The 9,175-nt window shown below is 60.8% G+C and overlaps 1 protein-coding gene across 1 annotated transcript in view; it reads right to left on the bottom strand.

Moving 5' to 3' along the window:
* Positions 1-343: 343 nt before the first annotated feature.
* RSAD2 (radical S-adenosyl methionine domain containing 2) overlaps positions 344-9,175 on the bottom strand; it is a gene marked incomplete at its 5' end in the record, with an annotated part of 22,482 nt that continues 13,650 nt past the window's right edge. Inside the window, 5 exons of the mRNA XM_079791587.1 lie at positions 344-3,040; positions 4,350-4,382; positions 5,232-5,381; positions 6,211-6,440; positions 7,751-7,912. Coding sequence (XP_079647713.1) covers positions 2,876-3,040; positions 4,350-4,382; positions 5,232-5,381; positions 6,211-6,440; positions 7,751-7,912 — 740 coding nt within the window. The 3' untranslated portion in view covers positions 344-2,875. The remainder of the gene's footprint in view (positions 3,041-4,349; positions 4,383-5,231; positions 5,382-6,210; positions 6,441-7,750; positions 7,913-9,175) is intronic.

The raw sequence follows: 9,175 nt of genomic DNA, 5'->3' as shown, positions 1-9,175 counted from the left end.
CACGCCCGGGGCTGTTGCTATGACCCCCAGGCCCAGGGCTGTTGCTATGACCCCCACGCCCGGGGCTGTTGCCATGCTGGTCGCCCGTCTGCAGGAACTCAGCCTTCTCACGGGGTGAGTTTGGGCCACTGGGTCCCGCAGACGCTAGCTCCCATGGTGGAATACAAGGCAATTGTCCCGCCCTCGCACCTCCACGCCCTCTCCTCGCCGAGGCTAAAATGTGCTCACGAACCGGACAGCCTGGCTGATGCTTACCATGCCCTTGCCTCCAGCGATGGCCGTTTGTGAAGCACGCAATGACCTCACACACTATCACACTCACGGAGCGAGGAGGCTGGTACAAAACACATTTTAATATATTATATCTGCCAACACAGCGTCAGGTATGAGGACAAGATATACATGCGTTTCCCCAGCGTCTCAGAGCGCCGCTCCCACTCGGGCGGATGTTAACCTCCCGGGCCCACGCGGGCTCTGTGATCGCCGCTGACAGAGCGTCCTTTCTGCGAGGGGCGGCCGGCGGGGACTGTCGGACTGAGCCCCATGTGACCTGTTTGCTGGCTCTAGTATCAGGCTCTCTCTCTCTCTCTCTCTCTCTCTCTCTCTCTCTCTCTCTCTCTCTCTCGACCCAACAACTCGATCCCAAACTCCGGCCAGACGCAGAGCCGGCGCCCGCGTTCTGGGTGGTTCCTCCAAACGGTCTCACTCCTGTTCGCACGGGAGAGAAGGAGGCACGTTCCCGTCACGTCGGCGAGAGGACAGAGAGGAATCACCCCTTCAAGGCCGGATGGAGAGGCGATCACTCGCGTCCGGCGTCGGTCCAGGCCCGTAAGCCAAACCCCAGTCCTGCCATTACAGCGGAGGCTCGCAGCCTCTGCCTTTCCCACGGAGACGCCTCCCGTCCGTCCCTGCTGTCCCGCCACCAAGGGACACGCCGCATGGAACCGGAGGCTCAGATTTAAAACCGAGAGCGCCAAGCAGCACGTCCCAGAATCCGGCTCTGCAGTCCCTGCAGCGTGGCTGCCGCGCTTCTCCAGCTCGGAGACAGGAACCTCTGGATGTTTTAACATCACGGCCTGGCCCGTCCTGAGGGTGCGCCAGGCAAGGGTGTGCGTTCACGGTGGTGGCGGGACACGGAGCGAAGAGCCGCAGCTTACGTCGAAGGGCAGCTCTCAGGTGGTGTTGGATGTTTCCCTCTGGGGCAGGAGGAGGCCTGTCTCGGGCAGCGGGAGAAAACGTCCTTCTGGTCCGAGGACGTGGCTGCGGGCTGGGCTCTGTGTCAGAGACGCCGAGGGAGCGAGCACCGCGCTTCCTCTCATGGAATAAGCGACCACTGGCAAAGTACACTCACGTGAAGCAAAGAAAACACCCCGAGTTGTGTTTCTGCTTATCACAGTGACATCATCACAGATCACAGTGACATCATCACAGATCACAGTGACATCATCACAGATCACAGTGACATCATCACAGGTCACAGTGACATCATCACAGCCTCGATGCATCACGCCCACAGGAGAGCCACTTCCTGTTCGTCTCTTCCTCCTTTCACCCCAGGGAAGCCGTGGTGTTCGTTAGGGCCCCTAACGCGCCCGCTGCTTCCTGTGTGTGTGTGTTGTGGCTTGACCTCCCCACGGAGGTCGCCTGACAGCACGACAGGGCGCACACACTCCTGCTGAAGGACAGGGACTTAAACTCCGAGAAACAGACACCACCAAGGGCAAAGCCTTCCGAATCCGCAGGCCTGGGAAACAGATCGGCCAGCGGGGCGGCTACGCAGCCGGGCACGCGCCCCCTCGTGGCAGGCAGCGGAGCGACAGCGGGATGGAAATAGCTCTTCCCTCTGCTCGGGCCAAAAATTTTCCATGATTTTGCTCTTTTGGGAACAATGACAGGAAGCTATCCTTTTCCAGGCCATAAACAAGGACTCGGTTACATAAACAAGGGCTCTGGCCCTGACCCCTTTCGGGGACAGGTCCCTCCCGGTCTCTCGTGGTGCGAGGGCGAGACGCGGGGCCCCGTCCCCGGGCCTGGACGGCGCCTCACTGCCCGAGACCCCGCGGACTCGAGAAGCAGGACCCGGCCCTCGGCTCCGTCGACATGGGGATCAGGTGCGGCGTGTGCCCCTCCTCACTCTCCCACACGCCGGGCGCCCGGAAGTCCCGCCCGTGCCCACAGCCATCTGCCCCCTACACTGGCCAGTTCCTGCTGAATAGACTCGTGTGGCTGAATAAGGGTTCACACAGCACCCCAAGGCCTGAGGCCTGGTCAGCTGCATCGTGAACTGGGAAGTGTGCCTGGGATTTGCTAGGAATCTTGGAGAGGAAGGAGAGCGAGAGAGAGCGAGGGAGAGAGAGCCCTCATTTCAGGAGCAGTCAGCCTGGGCCCTGGGCTGGTCCCGGCATCATGGGGGACACGGCTACCTCCCCGGGCCGGCACCGAAGCCTGATGAGGCGGCCGTTCCTGAGCCGGACACACCGGTGCCGCGCTCTGCACGCCGGGGGAGGGAGTCCAGGTGGCCACGGTGCGAGGGCGGGAAGGGAGACGGCGTTGCCACAAGCAGCCGTGGCCGCAGGGAGGTGTCCCAGCTTTTCCAGATGTGAACACGGGCCTCTGGGGACTCAGCAGAAAAGACGTGACCATCAAACGAACAAACGAGAGAAAGTAACTTGGAGATGGAAACGCAGGAACCACAGGACACGGTGCTCAAAAACCCCAAACCCAACCCAAGCGAGCGAAGTGACCCCAGCGAATGGTTTCAGTGTCCATGGTAACGCACGCCGTGACCACGTGGCCGGCCACCGGGCACAGCAGGGAGTCCGCCGGGCCCCCGGGTGCGGCAGGAGGCCCCCGACGCGGCCCGGCGCCGGCAGCTCTACCAGTCCAGCTTCAGGTCGGCCTTGCTCCAGACGTACTTCCCGCCGCGCTTGAGGAACGTCTCCTCGTCGAACCCGCTGAACTTGATGGCCTCCTCCACGCCCACGTCCAGGATGGACGGGGACGGGTCCTTCCGGCCCTCTCTGCAGTTCAGGAAGCGCATCTGAAAATGCAGGACAGACATGGGGGCTTCCGCGTCGTGTGCCCCTAAGACGCACTGTTGGGCTTCAGCCCGATTCGTGGGTGTTCCCCTCTTTCAGCCCGTGTTAGCCGAGAGCCGCGGGCCGGATGCGGCGCAGCCTGCAGGGCCCCGGGCACCGCATTCTCGCGCTCACCTTACCCCTCACGCCCCACAAGAACACGGAATAAGTAGCCGTGAACTGCCTTTGATGAACTTGAAAACAATAAGAAGCTAAAAAGTCACACTAAGCGTCTCTCAAAAGACCAAATCCAACTTAAAAATTGCCGCCATAGCTCTCATTAGACTCATTTGTTTTAAAAACAGGTCTTTGGGCCCTGGCTGGTGTGGCTCCGTGGATAAAGCATCAGCCTGCGGACTGAAGGGTCCCGGGTTTGATTCCAGTCAAGGGCATATGCCTGGTTGCGGGCTCCATCCCCAGTGTGGGGCGTGCAGGAGGCAGCCGATCCATGATTCTCTCTCATCATGGATGTTTCTCTCTCTCTCTCCCCCTCTCCCTTCCTCTCTGACATCAATAAAAATATATTTAAAATAAATAAATAAATAAATACAGGTCTTTGAATGGAATTATTTGTTCTGGTCTAGAAATATGGGCAAAATGGTATGGATCCAGACCCCTCCCCCCACCGCCAAAAAAAAGAGCCACACAAAACAGGACAAGCCAGGGGGGTGTTTTGAGAAGGGGTCTCCCTTCTCCCTGGGAGGGCAGTGAGGGGAGGGGTCATGGCGGCTCTAGAGAGGCACCGTCATGCCAGCTTCCATGGCACGGACGTCCGTGGACCCAGAGCCACACGGGGAACCCATCCCCGAGGCTCCGAGCAAGTACAGGGGCGGGTTCACGCTGAGCCTGCCCAAGGGCATGAGCCAGAACCTGGCGCAGGGGCCGGGCTGGGCGACGTGAATGCGGCTCGGGGACCATGGAAATGTGCAGTGCTGCCCTGGCCGGTGCTGCCCAGTGGATAGTGTCGGCCTGAGGACCAGCGGGTCCCGGGCTCGGTTCTGGTCCAGCTCCGTTGCAGGCTCCTCCCCGGCCCAGGCCCTGGTCGGGGCTCGTGCAGGAGGCAACCCGTCAATGTGTCTCTCTCACATGGACATTTCTCTCTTCCACTCGCCCTAAAAACCAATGGAAAAATATCCTTGGGTGAGGATTAACAAAAAAAAAGAAGAAAGATGAGACGCTGGCCGAGGACCGCTGTGGGCCAGGGCGATGCTCTCTCGGCCCTCGTGGCTACCTCACCCATCTGCAGGACGGCGCGGGGCCGGGCGCACTCACATACTCATCCAGGATCAGGTAGGAGTCCTTCATCTGCGAAGGGAGAGGGACACGCTCAGTCTGCAGCTCAGCCTCACGCTCGGGGGCTGTGTGTGTGTGATCGTCACCCCGGGCTCAGCGCTTCCCCCCTCGCCTCCGTGTCTGGGCCTGTCGCCCCCAGGTGAGCCTCCCCCCTTCCCACCTCCCCCCCAACCCTCCAGGGCAGCTGGTGTGTGTGTTCCGACCCCCAGTCTCAAAGCCCGGTTCCCTGCCCTGTGCCCAAAGGGTCCCGTGTCGCTCGGAATAAAAGTCTCCCGGCGACTTTCCCCACCTCCTCTCGTGGTGGGCGAGCCTGCTCTTGGTTACCCGGCACTCCCAGCGGCCGATGCCCCCAGGCCCCCCACGGCCCCCTTTTCCTGCGTCTGTATTCCAGGAGGAGAGACCAGCGCTCGTCTCTCACGCCAGCCCTCCGCAGTGGCACCACGCCCGCGGGAGGAGGGGCACCCTGAGCTCACGCAAAGGCCGCAGGGCGGTCCTAGCCTGTGTTGCCCAGTGGATAGAACGCCGGCCTGCAGACTGAAGGGTCCCGGGCTCGATTCTGGTCAGGGCACAAGCCCCGTTGCGGCTCGACCCCCAGGAGGGGGCGTGCAGGACGCAGCCGGTCCATGATTCTCATCTTGGATGTTTCTATCTCTCTCCCCCTCTCCCTTCCTCTCTCTAGAATCAGTAAAAGTATTTTTTAAAAAAAACAAAGGCCCCAGGGCTGGAGGGCGCAGGACAGATGGCCGCCGCAGCCCTAGACTCCCCCCGGGCCCCGTCTCTACGTGACACTGGAGCTGGGGAGAGGGGTCCCCTCGGAGTGGATCTGAGCGTGCGGTGTGCCGGGCCGGCGCGGGCACCCACCTTGTCGTTGCTCTCGGGCACCAGGCAGGGCACCCCGCGGTGCCGGTCCAGGAAGCCCTGGAACTCCTCCTCGCTGATGACAAAGCGCTCGGCCTCGCGCAGGGCACTGTCCCCCACGTTCTCGCCCTCGATGAGGAGGCACTGGAACACCTGGAACACGCGTGTGCTTGGCGAGAGCGTCCCGCCGGTGCCACCCAAACCCAGGCCCCCGCCCCAGCCTCCTCTCCCTGAGCCGAGTCTGAGGAACATTCTAGAAAGACATTGCTCTGGGGACACTGGAGCTCGCCCTGGGGTTTAGGGAGCACAGATGTTCCTAACAGGCAGACACAGAAATAACGGCCTCGGTGATATTTGATCTGGTTTCGTCATCTAAGTTTTCGGACTACAGAATAGCAAAGGCTCCTGGAAGGATGTGTGGGCCATGCGAACACATACATGACATGTGTTTGCGCGCCAAAGCCTGGGGTGTGGGCTCCATCCCCAGTGTGGGGCGTGCAGGAGGCCGCCGATCGATGGTTCTCTCTCATCATGGAAGTTTCTCTCTCTCTCTCCCTCCTTTCCCTCTGAAATCAATCCTATATAATAAAAGCGTAATATGCAAATCAACCAAACAGCTGAACAACCGGTGGAGCAACCGGTTGCTATGATGTGCACTGACCACCAGGGGGCAGATGCTCAACGTAAGAGCTGCCCACAGGCCCCAGAACAGCCAAGGCAGGAGCCAGTGGGTCCCCCCACCCCCATCACCTCGCCAGTCGCCCCACAGATCAGCCCTGATCGCCAGCCAGGCCTAGGGACCTCACCCATGCATGAATTTCGTGCACCGGGCCTCTAGTAAAAATATATTTTTAAAAACAGAAGGACCTGGCTCCTGGCTGGCTCTGTGGCTCAGGGCTGCAGGCTCACCATCTCCACTTCCCCGAAGCCGATCCCGCCAGCACGGCGTGGAGTGACCGTGGGCGGAGCCGCGGGCGCTCACCTTCCAGCGCACCGGGTTCAGCTCCTGGATGTGGGCGCGCATGTCCTCGTCCACGTTGAAGCGGTTGATGACGGAGTTGATCTTGAAGGCCACGCGGTGCTGCCGGCACCAGCGCCTCAGCTTCCGCAGGTTCTCCACGTGGTGGAGCTTCCCCTGGCCGCGGCCGATGAGGACGTTCACGTCCTCGTTAAAGCTGTCGCAGGAGATGGCGAGGATGTCCAGGTACTGGCCTGCGGGAAAGGGCGGCGCTCAGACCTCCACCGCGGACCCAGCCCGTCGGCGGCTCTGTCCTCCTCGGGATGAAACAAACCCGCGTTCCGCGTCCGCTGTCATTGTTTAAACGCCGTGTGCCCCGCCCCCACAGCACTCAGGGAAACACGCTACACTCGGTAAAATAGTCTTAGAAAAGAAGGCGCCTCACAGGATGCCGGCGACATTTACACGCGAGAGAAACTCTCCGCCCGTGTGTGTGTGAGCTCCTACCTGCGCGTCCTCCGGGGCCTCACTCCCTCCTGAGGGCGGGCGGTGCGTTGGATCTATGAGCTCTGCAGGCCTACATCTTTTCACACACACACACACACACACACACACACGTACTAGAGGCCCGGTGCATGAAATTCGTGCAAGGGGCTTGGCCCTCACAGCCCTGGCTTTGTCCAAAAGGTCATCTGGAAGTTGGTTCGGCTGTCCGGTCTAATTAGCATATTACCCTTTTATTATTTTATATGTGTGTGTGTGTGTGTGTGTATATATATATATATATATATATACACACATACATATACATATATGTATATAATTGATTTCAGAGAGGAAGGAGAGGGGAGAGAGAGAAACATCCACGATGAATCACTGACAGGCTGCCTCCTGCACGCCCCACACTGGATGGATGGAGCCCACAACCCGGGCCTGTGCCCTGACCAAGAATCGAACCGTGACCTCCTGGTTCACAGGTGGATGCTCAGCCCCTGAGCCACGCGGCCGGGCCAGTCGCTTACTTTCTATGAGACTTAACATTGACAGAAAAAGAGCAAAACGGCCCTGACCGGTTTGGCTCAGTGGATAGAGCGTCGGCCTGCGGACTGAAGGGTCCCAGGTTTGATTCCGGCCAAGGGTATGTACCTTGGTTGCGGGCACATCCCCAGTAGGAGGTGTGCAGGAGGCAGCTGGTCAATGGTTCTAACTCTCTATCCCTCTCCCTTCCTCTCTGTAAAAAAATAAAAATAAAATAAAAGTCAGTAAATATATATATATATTTTTAAGAAAGAGCAAAACGGTGGGGCTTGCCTGCTGGTGGGGAAGCCGGAGCCCAGCCCCTGCTCGCCACCCAGGCGGGCCCGGCCGAGGAGCTGTGCGCACAAACACTGTTATCTGCCCGCGCACACGTGTTTACGGGAACCTGCGGAACTCACACGCCGTTACTGCACACGCAGCTGGCGAAGAGATTAGAACGAGCCTGCTCGGTCCCTCCCGTCCCCGGGGAGGAAGGAAATGCAGCGGCGCAGGGGCGGCCTGGGGGCGGGGGAGGGGGGGCGCTCACCGTAGTCCACGAACCAGCGCTCCCGGATGAGGCTGCCGTTGCTGACGATGCTCACGCTGGGCAGGCCCAGCTCCTGCTTGCAGAACCTCACCAGGCGGCCCAGGTACTCGCCGCGGTCCTTCAGGAAGGGCTCGCCGCCCGAGAAGTTCACCTTCTCCATGCCTGGGGGGCCGAGACGCACCGCGGTGAGAGAGAGTCCTGGACCGGCTGCCCCTGCACGCCCCCCACTGGGAACGGAGCCGAGACCCAGGCATGGGCCCGACCGGCATTGAACCCGGGACCCCTCAGCCCACAGGCCGGTGCTCTGCCCACTGAGCGACACCAGCCAGGGCCAAGGCACATTTTTCTCCCATTTCTCCCGGTCGCGGGCACCCACCATCACCTCCATGCCAAAGTCTTGTTTTCTCAGCGTCACAGACACGCAGGGAGATCCTCCTTGCCTTCCCCTCCCCGAGGCCCAGGCCGTCAGCCCGCACCATGAGAATGACCGGGTGGTAAGCCAGGGTTTCACCCGGAAATGAAAGTCCCCTGGTTGGTGTCCTTGTCTTCCTCCTATTGAATGGCCGCACGGGAACGCAGGGACCGAGTTACACTCCCGAGAGACTTGCCTGAGGGGCCGGGGTGCGATGAGGCAGCCAGAGGTGAGCACAGCACACACCCCTCCCCCATGTAGAACCATCCGGAAGGCTCCGCAGCAGCCCCTCAGTTCTGGGACTTCCTTCCCCTCCCTTCCCCTCCCCTCCCCTCCTGGGACGGTGCCTCTTGCCCCGAATCCTTGCCCTGCTCTCGGTTGATTTACTCCCTTATTTTTTGGGAAAAAATAACAAAATAGTAAAGTCAGAATGAAAGCGAGGACTTGCAGGTGTTCATCGAGACCCCCGGTCAGTTCAGGGGGAACCCTCCGCACGCTGAGCTGGAAGGCCGTGCTTCCTGTCCGCTAGGTTCCCAAGCCTTGCCCGGTGTCTGGGAAACTGTTACAAACACGTTAGAAACACGTTAGAAACACGCCTTCGCACGGATGCGCCTTTCCTCTTCCAGAGGCTCTCCTTCAATGTCCTGCCATGTCCACCACGCGCCTTCGTGGACACGGCACGCCGGCCACACAGTTCCCGAGAACCTCCCGCCCCATCTCCCCATCGGACGCCGGGGTGACAGGATCCGCGCAGCTGGAGCAGCTTTTAAGGACGCGACCTTGCCCCAGGCCGGCCCTGGCCACAGGCGCTCGGCTCCGTCCGGGGCAGCAGTTAGGGAGCACCCACCCCTGCTCCCTGGGCTCACCCTCCGAGCTGCTCGCTGCCCCTGCGTCCGGGCCAGACGGCCAGGCAGCCCCTGTGCCCGCCGCCGGATGCCGCACCCTGCCCGCGTCCTCCCCAGAACGCAGCGAGGGCTCCCGCCCGAGTCCCGATCCTGAGGGTGACCGGCCCC

Source organism: Cnephaeus nilssonii (assembly GCF_951640355.1).
Source record: "Cnephaeus nilssonii genome assembly, chromosome: 15".
In the NCBI taxonomy this organism is placed as follows: Eukaryota; Metazoa; Chordata; class Mammalia; order Chiroptera; family Vespertilionidae; genus Cnephaeus; species Cnephaeus nilssonii.
Note: the sequence above shows the minus strand (reverse complement) of the source record. Positions and strands in the feature narration are given on the sequence as shown.